At 43.1% G+C, this 20,874-nt stretch overlaps 1 protein-coding gene across 1 annotated transcript in view; it reads right to left on the bottom strand.

Annotated features, from left to right (window-relative positions):
- CALN1 (calneuron 1) overlaps nt 1-20,874 on the bottom strand; it is a 184,476-nt gene that overhangs the window by 150,774 nt on the left and 12,828 nt on the right. The window contains exon 2 of the mRNA XM_048824173.2: nt 13,932-14,056. Coding sequence (XP_048680130.1) covers nt 13,932-14,049 — 118 coding nt within the window. The 5' untranslated portion in view covers nt 14,050-14,056. The remainder of the gene's footprint in view (nt 1-13,931; nt 14,057-20,874) is intronic.

The following is a 20,874-nucleotide window of genomic DNA, read 5'->3' as shown; positions in this document are numbered from 1 at the left end:
CCCAGGTGTTCCATTCACAGGCTAAAAATCCTTTTCGCCTGCATCCAGCACTTCCCCCAGTTCAGACTTTTTTCCTCAGGTGTTTCTAGGCGCCTCCGTGGGTGGGGAGTCAGTGAAGAACCCAGATGATGTTACTCCCCTGTCTTTATATAGGTTTTGCATATTGCAGGAACCCTTTGTTTCACAGCTGTTTTTGCATGCCAGTCAGTGGAAAAATTCTGACATCTCAAGATGGAATCCAGCACCAGGTGACATGGTCACATGTCCCTGTAAAGTCACAACAGCCATCCCCTACTGACTGTTTGGAGCGTTCACAGGAAGGCTCACCAAGTGGGAGATGAGCTTCTCCTAAGGCCTATTATTTCTTCCTAATGGCTCATTAACCTGAATGGGCCCTTCCCAGTGAGCCATCTAGACTGAGAGCATTTTGCCTAGTGGGCTTTGCCCAGGGATAGCTACATGTGAATAATATATAGTCAATACTCATAACTTCGGATAAAAAAAATTATATATGCATACAAATAGGATAATCATATTCAGCAAACCATAACCTTTCCAATGACACCTTACATGCCTTATCTTCCATAAAACACATCATAATTATGATATAATTATATCATACTAATATCGCTATGAAGAATATGGGGCTCAATGTCACAGTCCCCCCATACCGAATTCTGTATAACAAAACATACACCACTTGTCTTCCCAAAACTGAACATTTGCTCACATACTAAGAAAAAGAACTTGGAAGACTGAGTGTAACAGCAACACCTACATGCACCACAGACACGTGCTTTAACCTAACCTTTGGATGCAAAAAGAAATGTCATTTTTAACTCATTTTAATTTCACTCAGAGGCAGAATAGCCCTGGGCCAAATTCATGGTGTCATCCCACTAACTTCAGTGAATTTGGCCCACTCATCCTACAATGTAATAGCATTACGAATGGCAAACCATCACAAAGCACTTCACATACTACCGAGATGATTCTCCTTTTGATCAGCACTGCAGACCTTGCACCTGTTCCACTTCTAGACTCCCTCTGACATCAATAGCGCTGGCATGGAAAATTCATATGTATTCATATATATACACATACAGAAATTGCTTCTCCCACTGACCCTGTGCCACCTTTGAAGTGAAATGAGGCAAGTGATGAACCCAGTGCCCCACAGCACTGTTACACCACCGGGCTAGTACAGATGACAAATACCTTAACCCAAGCATGCACAGTAAAACCTGTTATAACCAAACACAGAGTTCTGGGTTCTAGTCCCAATTCTGCCTCTCCTGTGCGGTGTGACTAGGCAAGGTGCTCAAACTCTCTGTGTCCCTCTCTGTGAAATGATGACGAGGATACTTGCCTGGCACACAGGTCTGCTATTTTGTTTGGATGATTGATGTTTGTCAAGTACTTGAAATTGTCACATGGAGGGAGCCATATACCCACCCAGTGATATATTAGCCATAGGGTTAATTGCACCTCTTCGGGACTCATGGGCATGCAGAAGCAAACTTTGAATTCAAAGTTTTCATTTAATACCCTTGGATGTTTCAGAAGCCAGCCAAGGCCAGGAAAAGCTTCTTCCCAGATGGGTTTCTGCCCCACCATCTGTCTGACAGTTGGATGCACCAGCAATCCTACACAAGCCAACAACTGCTGCCCACAGTCCTGGCTGCCAGCTCATCTTGCTCGGGGGGGCCTGTAGGATGGAACATGAGTACCCAGACATCACACCTAGCCAGCTACCAACCACCTGCTCCCTCGCCTGTGTCCTCCAGAAGTCTGTCCAGCTTGCCCTGGCTCCCAAATCTCTCCCCCCAATATTCCCTGCTTCCCCATCCCAGCTCTGACTCTAATATCACCCCTCCGCACCCGGCTATTCTGTTCCTGCTTTGCTCTTCCAATCTGCCCCCAAGAAACTTGCCCACTCCACCACAGAGAATCCTGCTTCCCTCTCACAGATGATTCTCTGCTTCCCCACTATTCTTTCTCCCCTGTCTTTAAAGCTATCCCAGCCACAACCCTGCCACCAATTTTCCACCCCTCTCCTCTTCCCCCTTCCTGAATGTTTTGCAAATAATCTGACAAAACTACCAGGAAGGAGTGTGCTTCAGTGGCTGCACTGGATAGGAGCTGGATTCCCCACGTGGGTTGCACTGTATATTACTGGGCATTCACCCTACTCTGAAATCAGTGAAAAAAGAAAGCCCCTTTCCTTTTAAACAACACAGAGTTGTTCCCAGCTTCCTAGCTCTGGCCATTCACATCTATTCTCATTTCGTTTTGGGATGAGCTACTGTGTGTTTTTCTATTTTCCCTTCTTTGCCTTCAATGAAGCATTGTTCTCAATGACATGACCGGGCTAGGTAAACTTGGATACAGAGCTTTTACAACAGCTGGTCTCATGCTTCCCACAGCCTTGTAATTGCAGGGAGAATGGAAAGATGGGTCTGAACGGTACAAGACACAATGCAGTCCATTAGTTTTACTCTTCTGAGCATAGCGTACTTAGCTTCTCTCCTCTGGATCTATGCCTTGCTAAGTGACTCGTAGCTCTCTCAATCATGAGATGTGAGTCACAACCCTGCCCCCTCAGGAAGACAAATGTACTTTATCATGAGTTTTGGGAGAATAGTACTGGGGGGGAGGGAGAATCATAATCAAAATGTGTCATTACAGACTTATGGACAGCAGTTGCCTGCGATGGCTTCTAACCAATAACACAGCAGGTTTGAAGATGTTTTATGATGCCGCATAACAGATGCCCTGAAAGTCAAACTGAAGCTGTTACCATGAACCTTGACATTTTATCTTTTTTTTTTACATGTTCTTTAAAAAGGATCATGTGTGGAAGATACAGGCAAAGCTTTCCCTGGATTTCTGGAGATTCCCCATCTCCTCCATTCAGGGGATAAATGCAAACCAGAGGTTCACACAGTGCCATTCATTTCGACCCCATTTCAGCAAAGGACTTAAGCCTTTCCACTAAAAACACATGTTTAAGCTAAGCACTTTGCCGAAAAGGGGCATTCCTCCGAATACTACATCTGGGAAATCGTGTACCACCCCAAATGGGGATATAAATATTATTCTGCCCTTCTTACAAACATTGCTCCCATGAGGTGAACTGAAGCACAAAGCGATTAATGACTTTCACAAAGTCTCAGTGCAGAACAAGAACCCCGAAGTCCTGGCTCCCAGTCTGTTGCTCTGTAGCTGCCAGATCTCATTAGTAATGAGGCAAAATCTATTCTTTATATGCCACAAGTACTCCTTTTCTTTTTGCGGCTGTTACTCTGAAACCTGTCTTTAGACTGGCTTTATGAAATGCACTTAAACATTGTGGCAAACAGATGTCTAATCATAGTTCGCTAAGTTTGGCAGGGTGACTCTTTTGGACTTGAGGAAGTTGACTTAGGTTTTGCTACAACTTGATTAAACCTGACGGGCTGAAAAACACAGTGAGCTAACTCAGCGTGGCTAAAACATTGATCACTGTAACTCTAAGGGGCACCCGACAGCAGACAACCCAGGAAACAGACTGAGATAGAGCTAGTTCTCAGCATTAGCATCGTTTACTTTCAAGTATTAATTATTTAAAATAATGCTAATTGAAGGGGAAACAGGCAAAGTGTGCTGGCTAATTGATACACTACAGTGCATGCTATTCTGAGCAGGAACCCTGCTAGTACAGAAGTACCGCAGAGGTGCCCTTGACTTGGTACAGCTAACCGAACAGAAGTCATTTCCCCATGAAACATGAAATATGCATCCTAACCACTGCTGAGCATGTAGGACCTTTTCCCACATTTTATAAATTGATGCAATCTCATTCTGCCCCAAAATCATGCAAGATTAAGGTTCCATTTGCTCCAGTTTAGCTCTGGCTTAGATTCATCAGGGCACTCTAGTAACATTCATCCTCCTTTTGCCTCTTTGTTAACTGCGTCTTGTCTGAAACTCCTGAGTCCACTCTGCAGCAGCCCCAGGACTTTGGTTGAGATATGAAAGCCCTAAGCGACGAGACAGATGGCAGTTGGTATGAGAACCGATACGGCATAGAACAGAAAATAGAACAGGCCATTTGATTAAGCACTTATATAGCATATTGGGGGCCTGAGTCTTCTTGTACACACTTCATGGGCGTGACACGAGTCTGGCATCATTGATTTCAGTGGAGTGATTCCCAATTTAAACTGGCATAAGTGAGAGGAGAATCCCCCACCCCCCCAAATTAACAAATCCTGAATGAGATGAGTATTAATGCAGATTTATTCAGCCACAAATGGGGAAGGTGAGGCACAGAGAGGCTAAGAGACTTGCCCAAGGCAACTTAGCAACATAATGTCCCCTATTTCTAAGATACCAAGTGCAAATGAGAATCTTCAGTCAGCTGGTCGGAATACTTCAGTTCTGCAGGCTTCCTGCTGCTCCCATCAGGCTGCCGTTCCTCCTCTATTGAACCTGCAGCTCAGGAGGGAGACAGCCTCTTGTGCAAGTAGTTGGCTTCAGTGGGGCTATCTTGGCAGGAACAGAGCCAGCAGCCCACCAAGAGTGGTCAGAGAGGGACAAAGGAGGATCAAAGAGGGAAGTTTTTAAAAGGTCAACAGTAGGGAGACCTTGTTCTGTAAGAAGGAAAAAATAATCTCCTTCAGGATATTCAGCAGCTGTTCCCTCTAACCATCTCTGAGTGTATTCAGCCTGAAATCTGTGTCCCTGCAGAACTCCCCCCCCCCACAGCTCCTATCTGCCCAGGGAGCAGAAGCAGAATCAAACCCCACAGACTCCTGTGTGACAAGGAGAGGCACTTCAACCAACAGCAACCAGTACTGATCACAAATGAATTTACGCAGTGTCTGAAACATACGGGAGGGATGCTAGAAAATGTTCACCTTGGTCTGAGCCTCTGGATGTAGGCACTGGATGCTGGCTAAACACATTGGCCCCAATCCTCTATTCTCTTGCTTCTGCACCTGGGAGAGGAACAGCAGGAGGGAGGCACAGGTAGCTTAAAGCCACCTTTGACCCTGCATATTCAGGGGTCTGCCTGGGAAGCAGAGAATAGCCACAGAACAGTGCACTCTCCCTTTTGTGAGCTCCACAGCTTCTGAGAGGCTGTAAAGGGGCTTTGCTGTTAACTAAGGATTAGGCCCAGTGAGTTTTTAGAGCAACATGCGCTGAGAATCATGTTGTAGAGCAGCTGTGAGGTGAACCGTGGGTTTAGGACAAGGAACTGGACGGAACCTGGAAAATGAATGGTCTAGATTAGACATATGTATTTTAAAGGTCCATAGTAAAATGGTATCAATGTGTTATTGTCTAATTTAAGGGACTTTTAAAGCATGTTTAGAGCTTGATCTGAGTTTGCCAGGCAGCAGCTCTGCACACAGATCCTTGGGCCACGCAGAGAGCTAGTTATAATACTGCTGCTCCAAAGAAAGGCAGGCAGGTAAAAATGAACTGGGTTTATTTACAAAAATTCAGAGGAATATTCACACACAACAATGCATATCTCATGAGGGATAACGTAACAACGATGCGTTCCCAGTAGGAGACACGCACGCCTGTCTCCACGCTAGGAGGCAAGAGATTAAATAAAGTAATGAGGAGAGACGTAAAAGTGGCTTCATGCAAACTGCAGGTCTTTTCTAAAAACTGTCTTGTACACAGAGGGTTAGCAATGTTCATCCTATACTGGTTCCTTCCTTGCTACCTCCAGTAGACTGGCCCCCTTCCGTACCCCATCCTTGTTCAGATTCATTGCAGAGGATAACTAACCCTAGTAACACTCAGAGGACTTGCCCACTGACCAGCCGATACCAATAACTACAGTGATGTAGCTAGAGCTCAAACATAACCTCTTTAATTATCTTCCAGATGGTGTCCCTAGCAATTCTCATCTGTTGGCAGCTGATCGTCAGTTTCTTAATTCTCTCTGTCAGAGCTCTCCCCTCAGAGACGGCTGTGATGTGTGTTAACTGTATTTTTCCTTTATAATAGACTGCTGGGGCAGTAAGCCAAGGTGAATGAGCTTACAGTAAAGGATTCTGGCGTCGGGAGAGAGGGGCTGTTCTGGGGAAAGGAGCAAGCACTTTCCCCTCTAACGCAAGGCACCTGCAACCCCTTTCCCCACCACATACACAAACGCTGTGAGGTTTGCCGCAATATTTTAGCAACCTGCCACGTTGGGCAAATACAGAACCGCCAGCCAGGGCCTAGGCAGTAAAACATCTGAGACTGGAAACCTGAGCTGCTTTGTCCCGCTCCACAATTTCCATGCTGTAGCTTTTTACCACCTGCCTGCTGAGGGTCCTTAGTGTCTCATATAGCACAGGGCTGGCCTTCTGGCCACAGCACTCCCCGAGACATCACAGCCTCCACAGCTTAGAAGATACGAGCTTGGCTCCCTACAGAGCCCAACTTCCTTCTAGCCCGAAGGGTCACTGTTGTGTCATACCGGCTTTGTGTGGCCGAGTGATTGACGGGTGCCTGTGAGGGGCTGGGAGCTGTTACTCCTGTTAGCGAAAGCTCCTGTATCTCAAGTGCTCAAGGCCTGTGTTTATGGAACTGAATTACAGTCCCTGTGAGTGTGTGTGTGAGAGAGAGATCTGTCTAGTAATTGTGTGTCTGTCTGAAGCACCCGGATTGCATTACAGCTCCGTGCAAAGTAGGTGTAAAATGCTACCAGATCAGAATGGTAGATTTTACCACTTACCTTCCACTGGTGTAAATGGCTATACAAGGTGCGGCTCAATGGAGAATTAGGCCCGATGTCTTTGAGCCAGTGTATAAACGTCCAAGCAAACCCAAACAACACCAGAATCTATAGACTCCATATTAATTTTATAGAAGATAAAATAGATTGGGATAATTATACATGCAGTGCACTGCTGTGTCCTCTCTTTGTCTGATTTAAATGAACTCTCCAACCTAAGCCCACAGTAAATAAGAACATCGGCCAGAATGGGTAGCCACAATCTCTCTCTGTGCATGTATGCTCTTCCTGTGGGTATTCATTCTATGGGCTTTTTTCAGGAGCAAATGTGCATCTCATAATAAAATAATCAATATTATACAGAAGTTATCATCACCGTGCTGGTATTTATGATTTTTAAACGGAAGCTGTTTCAAACCTGAAGCGACTGGGCACTGAAGAAATGCACACTGTAATTAAAATATGTTTATACTTGGGAAACTGGAAAGAAAAGCCCCACAGGCATCAGAGATACCCAAGGTCCAGTCGGGGGAGTATCTGCATCATGACACTGTGGCTTTATAGCCACAAAGATGAAACAGTATTTAAACACAATTTAAAACTTAAATTATTCCATTTTCAGCCCAGATCAGTCATGATGGGGAATCCACGGATAAACCTCTCTTTTACAAGCATTCCAAGAAACAGAAAAGGAACTTTACACAATTTCATCCACATAATTAACAGGCTGCTCCCAGAGCCCACACTGAAATACAGGCTTTTGAGAAACCTCCGTTGCTATCACCCTCAACGCTGTGCATCAAAGCTGTTAATCTGAGCACCAGCCTTTAATGCAACATGAGCACGGCTAGCATTTCAGCTTAGTTCCTTCTGTGTCATGCTTAGCCATTTCAGAAGCGGTCCTTGGACCCCCAAACGCTTTTATCCCTCTCCTCCTCTGGCTGTTTTTTTCCATGGCCGAAAGGCAGACTCACTCAGCTTTGGTCCATGTGTCAACCAAGCATCTAACAGGTCATATCCCCTTTGGATTTTCCTCCCTCTGAGTGCTGGTACATTGCTTCTCCAAAGTACTTAAGTTTCACACTCTCTGGGGACCTAAAAGCAGCTCACTCTGCAACAATAAGTCTCAACTGCAAATATACTGTGCAATCAGCTTGATTTTAAGACTAGCAATACTCTAACTGCTCCTCGAGCCACCAGAACTCAGCAGGATGATCAAAATAGCCACAAATGCAAAGGGGCCACAAAACAGGCACATTCTAAAAGAATCATTTTCAGGGAGGAACTTCTGGGAATAATACTGTGGTTCCCATCTCTCAGAGGCAACAGTCCTTTTCATCAAGTCCTCCTGGTAGCCAATAGCAAATCAGGCCCCAATGCAGCAAAATGCTTAAGCAGTTCAATGGGACTCAAGTGCCTGTTTTTGTGATTTGCTGAATAGGGATGGGATTACGGTTAAGATCATGCTTAAGAGCTTTGCAGAATCAGGGTCTTAGTGCTTTGCAGGGCATAGAACATATCTGAAATGCATTAAAAACTGACCTTCTTGAGGCTACCCATTATACAGTGAGCAATCCTGACCTCTGCCTTCATTTTTAACAGCCATGGACAAAATTTGTAGACATGTGTGTCTAAAGTTTAGGTGCCTCAGTTTGAGAATTGGGGTCCACAGGTTTCGTTCCTGACTCCCAAGAGAGCTTATTTTGTGGTATAATCTGCATCATCCTAATGCCTTATTGTCCTGCTGCAACTTTGACTCTTTATACATGACTATTGCCTCAATATATCCTCATCCAATTTTTCATTGCCTGGATTATTGGCATATGGGAGCCAACATCTAATTTCGAAGTGCATATGGACAGCATTTAACCAGGCCCTTTCATTTTTCCATGAGCTGTTTTCCAATTATACTCTAAAGCCACTCGCTGTTGTATCGTATGCAGCAGCCCAGCATACAAGTGACCTGGTTAAAATTGCTTCTGCAGGTACTGCTCCCACTCCACAATGGCAGAGAGTTGGCAATGAAAGGGGTGGAAGCCTGGGAATGGAGGTGCTATGGTGCATGTTTGTCTTCAATGCAAACAAAATAATCCTTGAGTAAGAGCTCTGATTCAAGGAAAGTCCTAGAGCTCTTCATTTGAAGGCCACTTGACCTAAGCTTGTCTAGACTGGGGACTTTCCCCAGTTTCAGCCTTTACTATAGCTCCACTACTGCAAGTCTAGCTTGGACAGGCAAAGTCATGATTTGTACTGATGGAACTTCCCTCAGCTTCACTACACTAGAGCTTGCACCAGTTCAGCCAGCCTGATGTCTGTAATCGGGGCACATCCCCAGTCTACAGAAGGTCTAACAGGCACAGCTAAGGTTTTATGGTGGAGGCCATATGATCTAAATCTCTGGATGAAATACCTTATTACTTCAAGATGCTTTAAATAAATCAGGGAGTAAATCTCAGGGAGGGCAAAGAGCTATTTAAGCTGAAGGACAATGTTGGCACAAGAACAAATGGGTATAAAATGGGGATGACTAAACTGAGGCTGAAAATCAGAAAAAGGTTTCCAGCCAACAGAAGGGCGAGGCTCTGGAACAGCCTCCCAGTGGGAGCGGTGTGGGCAAGAAACCTGACTGATTTCCAGATAGAGCTTGATAAATTTACAAAAGGGATTCTGTGGGGTAGTTGCCTGTGATAGCAGGGGACTGGACATGATGACCCAGCAGATCCTGTCCAATCATATGTCCCTGTGCTTTATAATGACATGGAGGGTTCACGTCCAGTGCCGATTGACTTTAATGTGACTTGGGCCAGGCTCTGAGTTATCATGACATTTTTCCATTCTAATGGCTGCTCTTCTGTTCTGGTGTGTGTAGGGGGGATGAGGGGGTGAGATAGAGATGTGTGTGTAACACACACACACACACAGACTTTTACAAAGTTTACCTAAAATGCATATATTTTCCCTTCAGGTGATATTTGTCAGACTCTTACAATGGGAACATTTTGCCTGCTGACGATACCCTTTAGAGAGTGCCTGTGTGGGTGGATGACTCAAACTTGCAATGATGATTCCATCCCCTGATTTTTTTATTAAAATATATATATATATTTTTGCTAAGAATATATATATATATATATTTTCTTGGTAATTTGTAACGTTAAGGCAGCAGCCGATTCTAAAAGGAAATATGTGCAAATAGTGCTACAATTCTGAAATGAATCAACAATAGACAGGAAATTCATAGATAAAGTAGTTGCTCTAGCCCTAATTTATTCTCTCATGCCTAGCTATTGCTGACCATATAGCACATAACATTCACCAGAAGCCCGCCCCTGCTTTATAATCCCCAAGAGACAGGTTATGGATGGCATGTCAGTTTCACCTTTGTCATTTACTTTGTGTTACAAATTTTGGCAACACCTAATGTAGCTTTCTATAAGTTAATTTCCTTTGCAATCCTAAGAATTTCTCAAAACTCTCAAGCTACTATGGGACCACAAATAGCAAATAACACTATGAGGAATAACCAGAGAATCAAAAGAGTAACAAACTATTGCTTCAAGCTATTTTCTGTGCTGCCACGATAGTATTTAGAGCAGAATGGGAAAAAGAGAATGCATTTAAAATAGACAGACAGCTGACAAAAGTCTGAGAAGTTCTCATGGGAAGAGAACGACTAGCCAGAAAGGAGGTGGAAGAATTGCTTGGGCATGTGGACAGACTAAGATGTGCTTATTTACCCTACAACCCAGAATCTCTGCCCACCTTTACCGCTTATTAAAAATGTGTAACCTTGAACAATTTAAAAATTGTCTGATGTTCATACCATACTGCACTGTTTGACCCTGTGGATCCCATAACAACAATGCAAGTATGAATTCATTACATTACCCCTCAGCAAAAATAACATTCTACTCTATTTGGTTTTACTTCGACTCTTATACTGCACTCATCACAGTAGTAACTGATCACACGCACTTTTAAAAATCTGTTACAGAAGTGAATGGGATTCAGCCAAACACTCTAGAAGCTACCATGATGCCAGAGAAGCCTAACAGATCAGATGGATATTTGGTCCCCAATCTTGCAAGAAGTCCCACTCAAAATTCCCATTAACTTTTATGCAAGAAGGTTCAATCCTTTAAGGCTTTAGCATATTGTGACTGGTATTTTTGAAGGCACTGGAGGGGATTTAGGCACCCAATTCCCATTGAAAGTCAATGGGTGTTCAGTGCCTAACTCCCAGAGGCTCCTTTTGAAAATCCCAGCCTGTATTATTAATTTCAGATTTGTTACTATGTTACAAAGGTTGTGATGCAGCCATTAGAACATCATTATAACTCGCATATGCCTTCACTAATGCCCAAAGCTAAAACAGCTTAATAACTGCTACCTAGATTGTAAACTCTTTGGAGAGGTGATAGTCTTTTTGTTGTATGTTTGTGCAGCACCTAGCACACTGGGGTCCTGGTCTCTGGCTGGGGCTCTTAGGTGCTACAATAACACAAATAAATAATAAAATAATACTTACTGCTGGTAAAAAATAACAATGGCCAAAAGGAATTCCATCCTTTTTTTAAAAAATAACTAAGCTATATTTTAGTACACAGTGCACAGGAAAGCATTTCCACCTACAAAATCCTTCTGTGTTGCTACAGCTTAAGAGGATCTGAATCAATTTAGCACCAATTTTTTGTTTAAGAAAAAAAATGCCCCCGGGTTGACATCTTTTCTGCTAGGCTAAAAACTGGGACAAATCTTCACGGCAAAGTTATAAAGCCTTTGAAAATAAGTGTTTGTAAAGCAAAATGCTGTCAAAAAATTATACATAAATTCTAATGAGAAGTCTATGTCTAACAGCCAAAGAATAAATGGGTGACTAGCAAAAGAGCTCAGACTCCTGTATTTTCAAGAGTGAGTGGGATATCTTTGTGAACAGAGATGAATGAAATAAGTTGCTCTCCAGTGCAACGGCACAATTACAATAAGACACAAACCATGTTGAGCTGACATGGTATTAACATTCACAGCAACTGCCACTGGTTTTATAAGCCAGCTACCCAGCACTTATTCATGACATTTCACATTAATTACCAGTAATCAACTCAGTGATTCATATTCAGATTGACTCTGTTTAGGTCAGGCACCTTCACTCCCTGGGCTGAATTTTGTGATGACCAATAGCCGGTGAAATCAGAATGGAGTCCACCCAGTGACAACATGCATGAATTTTACCTGATTGGGGGGGTGGCCAAATTGCAAAGTAGGGTGGCGGTGGTTAAGAGGGCCTAAATCTCTGGTCTGTCACTGTTCTGTGCGGGGCTGGTCTCCCTGTGCTATGTTAGAGCCACTTGAAGGCCAGCTGCAAACAGCCTGAGAGGAGTGAAAATACAACTGAGAATCAGCACATCTCAGCAGTATTCTGGCCACTCTCCCTTTCTTCAGCCAGGCCCCCTTTTCCCTGCAGTGCTAGCAGCAGGGAGGGTGAATGGCACAGAAGTCCTTCTGCCATTACAGGATCAGTGGTGTCTTCACTGCAGATTACTCCAGTTCAAGACCACAAAGAGGCCAAACTGCACTGACAGAGAGATTGCCTTCTGTCTGATGCTGATATGTAAACACTTCAGAGCAGAGACCTGGCTTTTCTGTTTGGTTGCTTGCCTCTAAATGCAAATCTTCTAAATAAATAAGTTGCAATTCCTTCCTCAGTCACTAGGAAGTAAGGTGCCTGTGAGCTATAGAGGAATTAAAATAGGATACCCTGGTTAGCCTGTAGCAGCGAAGTCTTCCAGAGTGGCATTTGAGCAAGACTTAATCCACTACCATCTTGTCTGCATTGTGCTAACCTGTTTGATCATCAACTATGAGAGCATCTAAACTTTACCTAACCGCATTGTTCTTCCTTATTGCAGCCCACAATGGGCAAGCCGGGTCAGCGATATTATCAACCAAACCCAAACTCTCATCCAAATTTATAAGGAACAGAGTGTGGCTATAAAATCTGCACACTTCCCTTAAGTGATGTACCTTAAGTGACATTTTTAGTTAAACTGTGTTTAAAGTGTTTTATATTAGGTACTGTATATTTCTTACCTTTAATAAGTATAGTAAATTCCCACTGGGGGGAAAAATCATTGTAACAAATATATTTGGAGAATGTACTTTTTGTCTTCTTAGCTTAAATTAATGTACAGCTTGCAAAATTGACTTACAGAGAGTAGAGATAAAACAGACTTGTCAAGCTTGTAAGTGAGATCTGATTAATTCTCAGAACATATAAAACTTGGCTTGCTTGCATGTTGCCCCACCAATACGTGTAAACCCTGTTCTAGAGGGACGGTTTCTATCTAGCTCCATTTCCATGCTCATTGAATCATTAAGCTCTCTGCAGAGCTTGTACAAAAGGTCCACTGGGAAGTAGACCAAGAGCTTCAACGTCTTCCATGTTGCTCACAGAAGAGCCATCAAACGGTAGTTACTTATAATTAGAAATTACCTGGGCAAGAACAGAGGAATCAGACCCCAAGTCCATCTAGCCCAGTGTCTTGTCTCTGATGGTGACCAATACCAGATGCTGCAGAGGAAAGTGCAAGAAACTCCACAGTAGGTAGTTTATGGGATAATCTACCCACAAGAAAAGTTTCTTTCTAACCCTCATCAATTCAAAGTTGGCTTATGACCTGAATCATTGACCTGGAGAAGTCAATCGCAAAGCACTTTTCCAGCCCCAGAGCCACATTCAGCTTCCACATATCTATCTAGATAAATAGATATAGACAGACAGAAAACTGCTTGCTTAATGGCCATATACCAGATGTGATGGTACATCTAGGAAGACAGATCCTGGCCCTGTGTAAAGAACAAAGCATCTTTATCCAAAATGTTAGTCTAACTTTCTCCTACAAAATTTGGCCCATACAGAACATTCTTGTTCTTTTAAAAGCTCTTGCCTTATTTGAAGGTGGAAGGACAGAGACTGAAGCTAAAATCAGACCTGAGATCTGAATACAACTTTAGACTGTGGCCTTCCCCTCATTTTAGATCTGGTAAGCTGTGCCACTTCAGACAAACATTTTATTCTCTACTTCACACTCAGAATGACGTTCAAGTTATTTTAAGATTACGCAACTAATAAAATGAATGCAGGCCCACCGACTGCCTTTTCCTATTGTCTAATTACCCCCTTCCCACCTCAAACAAGGCTCCTTACCATCCAATTCCTCCACAGAGATATTGGCTAGCTGTTCACTGTCACTGCCAGCAGAGAGTGATCGATTCAGGTAGTTCCCCTTGTATAACAAGCCAGCCGTTACATGGTGGAATGGCATCTTCTCCCTGCACACGAAAAACAAGCAGAAGACTCATTATAATACTTTGTCTATTCTTTCTTTTCAGAGAGCAATCTTTGAAAGAGCAGTAAGATTAAAACCTTCTGCATCTCAGAATGATGAATGCTCAGAGAAGCCAAGCTCAGGACTGATGGATTGCAGGCTTAATTTTGTCACTACACCAGGAACTAAACAAATAACAGTGTCTTCTTCATGAGGGGGGAGAGTTAGCATAGGCAGAATACAGATGTCCTAGAAAAATAATCCTCCTTTGCATTTACCTAGCAATGTTCAGCCTGGAGAATTTAATAGAGTGCAAAATGCACTCTTAATAAAATCACAAGGCATCAGAGCTGAGATGTTCAAAGCTGCGCAAGGGATCCAAACGCCCAATTCCCATTAATTTAAACTGAACATCCAAACCCCTTAGGCAGCTTTGAGCATCTGAGCCAGGACATGTTAGCACTAGTACTGAGTACCAAACCTAAATGAGATCTATGTCCATGCCACAGTTTAAAGATTCTAACTGCAATGGTTTTTGCTGAAGGAAGGAATTTCACCTTCAAGCAGGGACTGGAGATGAACATTTTCATCCCAGTATATGAATGTTGCAGAAAAGTATTACTAGGAAAGCATCCCAGGAGATTGCAATGGAAACTTCTTTGCAATTCACCTACAGCATAAGCAATGCCCACCACAACCTAGGGTACGGTTCGTCACCCTCTATTGCAGGACAGCCATTCCCCCAGTCAAAAATGGCAGTTACATAGCAATAACCTACAATGATTTAGGATGGACAGGAAAGGAGCAAGTTTGCTGTAATCAACTGAAACGATGTTTGAAACTGAAATGTTTGTAGGCCAGATCCACAGCTGGTGTAAATCAGAATTCATCCCAGCCACACCACATGTTCTAGCGTAAAGGGTCCACCTTCAGTGGCTAGAGCAGCAGCCTCCGTGGAGCTGTGTCGATTGGCGCAATGTTTTTATGCCAAACATTTTACAAACTGGAATTTGGCCAGGATGCAGGCCAAAATACCTCAGGCCAGATCTTCAGCAAGTGTAATTCGATGTAGCCACATTGACTGTGCTGATTTATAGCAGCTGAGGAACTGATCCCTTGAGTGCTCTCTATAAAAATGTATTATAGGGTCTCTCCTTTGCATCTCACTCAAAGGACATCACCTCTACATTCATGCTGAAGCACTGCCTCCGAGAGACAAGTGCCACCTATTGAATCGTGTCCTCAACTTCCAGCCACACTTGGGTAATAATTACAGGGGTGATTTGGCTCTTACACCACCATATGTTCTTAGTACAGTCAATAAAACAGATGCATATATACACACACACACGCACACATACACTCAATATATATATATATATATACACACACATACACATCTTAATCCTGTAATTAATGACTTTCTGCCTCACTGAGTTTATGAAAGCTTAAATAGCCTTAAACAGCAAACCAACTTGATACACGGATAACACAGAATGAGAAAGAGAGTTTGTTTCCCTGTCATTACTTTGTACATACATAGCAGTTCTCTTGCTGTAATTATGCAAACAAATCCTAATCCTTTTTTAAATATATTTACTTGGGAACTAGTTTCTTCAGCAGCACATTACAAAAATAAATAGGTTTTCTTTTTCATTAAATAGATAATTTCCCAGCACTTACCAATTAAAATATTTCACTCCGATAAATTAGTCTGTGTTGCCAAGGCACTAACTTTATATACACAGCAAAAGGAGTATAGTGAACACCATTTCAGTGCCGGTTTGGATATTTAAATGCTGACCAGTCAGACAGCAGTTCCAGCAAGCTGTGCATTCATGTTGGCTGTCATGTCACACAATGAAATATTTAAACATAAATGAATCTGCATGTTTTCTCCATAATCATACTTCCAATATAAAAGCAACTACACTGACTTTTGAAATCCCATTTAATTAGAGAGGGGCTTAAACCAAATCCCTAAACCTGAGCAGTCACATATTGGGGTTAGTTTGATATCCAAAATCCAGATCTCAACTCCTCACACAGGGTCAGAGGTTTAAATTGACTAGGTGCATACACAAATCAAGCAGCTGAGGGCACACAACAGGCCAGAACTGGTGTCCGGGGTTACCCAATTTGTATGTACAGTTGCAATAACTGCACATGCAAATCAGGTATGGATTTCTGCATGTAACTGCATACCTAACCATTTTAAAAATCAGGCCTGTGAATCCTTGTCTTTATAATGATTTTTAAAATACCACAGCTAACCATCCCCTGAACGTCGAGATGTTTGAAATCTACATCCAACTGCTAGCAGAGTGAAGCTTGAGGTATCCTGCCACCAGAATGGAATCCTCCCTAGAGAGAGATGAAGCAGAACATCTGGATTGCAACACCTGGATTGTGGGTGTGCCATACAAAAAAGGGAAAATATTTTGAAACAAGCAAAGGCTTTCTGGGAGAGTGGGTAAATATCAACCCATCTGGTAATCAGTGATGTGCTCTACTACAGACAGTTTGTTTATAGACAGGAGGTCGCTTTTTTGTCAAATTTGCTGGTGAATTGTTGCATGATCAGTCTGAGCAAAATCTACCTATCACAAGCAGGGTCACAGAGGGCCCCAGTGTGGTGGAAATAAGATGACTTCGCTGCGGGAGGTAAGAACAACACTGCACATGGCACTGCCTAAATGAGACACAGCTGGACTATGTGTACACAAGGGAGGTGTTAAGATAGCCCATAGGTCCATGATTACACTAATCCAAGCAGCCACATACCTTAGCACTGGGCATGTGCAGTAGACATCCTTTATTAACTATGGACAGGTTGCAGGGCTGGCTATATCTGCAAATTGGGAAAAGGAATATACTCCTTTCTCCCTGCCCCAAGATAGCCCCCCACTGTCAAGTTGATTTACTCCAGCTTGGTGTGAGGCAGGTGGATTTCACCCTGCGTACCTCTGTCCTGAACTTACGTAAGTTGCAATCACCAAGAAACACTTTCGGAAGCATTAGAGGAGCACGACACCTTCAGGGACAAAATACCCATAGTAGGCCTGACCCTGCCAGACCTCAAACCACACAGTACTTCAATTGGAGTTTTTGCTTGAGTAAGGTCTGCAAGACAAGGCCCGCTCTCATTTGTATTCACACTACTGTACTGAATGTTTTATGTCTTTTTGAGGAAGGCCCTTTGTGGTAGAAACATTGACCTTTTCCTCTTCACCTGCAATAAAGAGAAAGCGACTCTATCTTAATGAGTCTGAGCACTTAATTAATGGTAATTTAAAGACATAGCCTTGGTGGTTCACTGCTCAGGCAGGAACTCTTGAAAGAGATTATGCCTTAAAGGAAAAGAAATGGCAAGTCATTGTGTAACCCTTTCGTAGGGGGAAGCAACCAGGTGTAGTAAGGGGCTGGCATTTCCTGGCACTCTTCAGAGCACCTAGGCTGGCAGCATTACTAGCCTAGAGACATTCCTGCTCTCAGGAGACCTCACAGTGCTACCCAGCCCAACTCTTGCTCAGTTGAGAACGGGTGGCACCCAGCATCCTCTCACATTTGGCATGTGACCGGAGTCCCTATTGCTAAATTTATAGCCATGTGAACATGTTTCTCATTAACTCATTAGGTGGGAAAGGGGACACAGCACTTTATTCTGCCCTTTTACAGAGATGGCATAAGAAAGAATCCAGAGTTCTGTCCTGCAGGAAGCAGCTTCTGTAGCTGATACATGAAATACCCAGTGCTTCCTTAGATGGAGAGTCACCACCAAGGGTACTCTCGCTTCCATCTGGAGAGTTTCCACCTCTGAAGCAGCTGCAGAATGCAAACCCATCCTTTGCCTGGCTGAGCTCACAGCTGAAACGGTCAGCAAAGAAGAAAGGGGGTGTTCCTGTGGAGGATCCACCCCACTTCATAACGCTAGTGACTGTGGCTGGGACAACGGGTTTCACACCACACACCTGATCTCCAATTCTGTAGCCCATTGTGACGCTTTTCAGGGCACCCAGGGCTGAGAGTCACCTCCCCGCCACCTGCCTCCATTGTGAGGGAATCTTACCGGTATCATCGGGGTGTTAACTCCCTAACACAACTTGCCTGTCAGGTACTCAAGCACTCTCCTCTGGGCTACACCAACCCTGTCTTTGCCCTGACAATAGATGCTCCCAGCCCCTGGGTCCCTATAAAGTGTCCTCCTATGGTGTCCAGCACCTGATCACTGGATAACCATAGAAATCCCAGACCCTCTGATCACAGAGGAACAGTGTATCCCAGCTTACCCATTTTACCTTAGCCCACCATGCCTGTACCACACACAGCACTTGAGCTCAGTCACGGTAATACAGATTTCAGAAAGATGAGAAATTCAAATAGAAACCAGCGTGAGTGATGGAAACAAATGGTTACGTACAAAACAAAATAATAAAATGTGAACTAGGGCTAGGGCATATTAATAGTTACCTTTCCTGGCCAACAGAGCAGATTCTCACCTGAAAGTACAGCCTTTTCCAGTATTTGCTAGCCACAAGGAAACAGAATCCCGTCTTTCTTGAAGCACCCCCTCCTCAGTGAATGGATCCAGAGTGCCTTTCTCCACCCTGTGATATACTGAATCGGTCTTTTGTCTTTATTCCCCAACAGGATGCTCCACTCACTGGCCTATCATTCCTTTTCACTTCCAGGTAGTTTCAATGTTTATAGTTTGTCCTTGATGGTTTTCCACTGACTTTTCTGGGTTCGTGCACTAAGCAATATATTACATAGCCCGCTAGCCAGGGAGTGGTGACAACTTCCTGCCACCTGAATGGGCCAACACCGAGACATATGATTCCCTGCTGACTAACTTTTACTCCAAGACCATAAAGGCATAATTTTCCATATAGTTACATTATTCCTTAAATATGACCCATACACACATCTTGCCATGGTTACGAGTATCGATACGATACAAGCTTTCAGTAGAGACCTCACATGCTACCCTCTATGGAATAATAGTATGAAAGTGGTGTATTAGAGGTAGTGAGTTTATCAGGTCTGAGACAGGAGCTGCTTGTAAACAACCCTGAGTCCTTTGCCAGTTGGCACCAGTCAGTCTCTGTGTGATACTCTCTCCCAACAACCTCAACACAGCCTAGAAGCGGGAAGTCCACCTCAAACTACCAGCAACAAAAAAAGGCTGAAGAGAGCAGCTATTGGTATGCTTTTGCCATGATGTAACTATTTTGCATAGTTCAAGACAGACAGACTCTCATTTAGGGACTGCAACACTGGTGAAGCTGGATGAATACTACAGCAGGTTGAAAATTTTCCACTGCAAATGGTTTTTGGAAGAAAATTGAATTTTCAATGAAAAAAAGTTTTTTTGCAAAAAGCGTCTGTTTCCATGGGAAATGTTGAGTTTTCATAAAAAAAAAAAAAAAAAAAAACTCCCCCAAACCCAAAAAATTTTATTTGGAAATGCTGTCATGATGCCTCAGGGAGTTGCTGGTTCGGGGGAAACCAAGGTCACCAGTCAGACTATATGTCTCACGATGCATGGCAGCAGCATTTCCAAATATATTTGTCAGGGTTTTGGTACAAATACATTTGAGGAAAAATATAAGATGCTCCTGGACAAGTCATTAACAGGAAAACAAAGTGAATTTCACCAAATAAACGATTTACTACTAATTATTCATTCAACTGGTGTTTTGGTGTCAGAAATCTCTTTAGCTCAGTGTTTCTCAGTGAAGGGTCCATGGACCAGTGCTGGTCCCCAAGATCTCCCTGACACAGTTTAGAAAGGCAGCAAGCTGGTCCCTGGTATCAAAAGGTAGAAAAACATTTCTGTAGCTTACATTCGTCTTTAGCTCCTTTGGCGTGTTTAAGAAAAAGATTTTCAGACATTACTGAAAATTCATCCGATTGTTAAACTGGAAACTTTCTTTTAACTAGAAATTAAGTGCGCTTGAAGCCTACACTGCAGGATTAGGATAATTTAAGTGGCTCTGGCCAATAGATTGCTCAAATTTACCCTGAAACTATACTGGCAGATATGTGATGGCTACCAAAATATGCAACATTTCTTATTAAATTCTTCATTACGTCCAACAATATATGATTGCCAGTGATTTCCTAAAGTACCTTCCACACGAAGATGTGCAATCAAAGAGTAGATTTTATATGAAAGAAAGAAAGAAAGAATTAGATTGTAGGGTAACAAATTTATGAGCCATAAAGCACCCTGGGGCCCTTTTATAGCCCCTTTTGCAAAGATTCACCAAATTAAGTAGTGGGGCTGGGTTGAACAAAATTGGAGGAAGGGTCAAGTACAGTAACTGAGGCAAATAAGAGAGATCTCTGGCGCTTTACCCATTTCCCACTGAGTTGAAAGATTGCTGATACAGTCTTAGATATCTGTATGAATCAGGCTAATAACTGAGCTTCTAACTTGGACCAAAGGAAAGATCAGAATAAAACACAGACAGGTCGTTGTGCATCAGTGGGGCATATCTTGAATAATTTCACCCTCCATCTTCTGAGCGTGTCAGGCAGGCGAGACAGTTGTCTTTCCAAATATTCCTCATTGTTGTCTTGGTGCATTCTTCCCTAATTGCTGCAGGTTTAACAGGAAAAGGCAATAACCAGAGAGCCATCTTTAGCCATGACCTCCTTCATGTAAGCAACTGTTCTGCAGTTAATCCACATCTCTCCCGCTGTAGCCAATATATTTAATGGGAGTCAACAACCTGTTGCATACATGTGCTTTTGGCAACACCCCTCCATTAGTCTGAGTATTAATTGACCTTATGCATTAGTACTTGGATTTGCTGT

Source organism: Caretta caretta, chromosome 17, assembly GCF_965140235.1.
Source record: "Caretta caretta isolate rCarCar2 chromosome 17, rCarCar1.hap1, whole genome shotgun sequence".
Lineage (NCBI taxonomy): Eukaryota > Metazoa > Chordata > Testudines > Cheloniidae > Caretta > Caretta caretta.
This window is presented reverse-complemented; position numbering and strand designations above follow the sequence as displayed.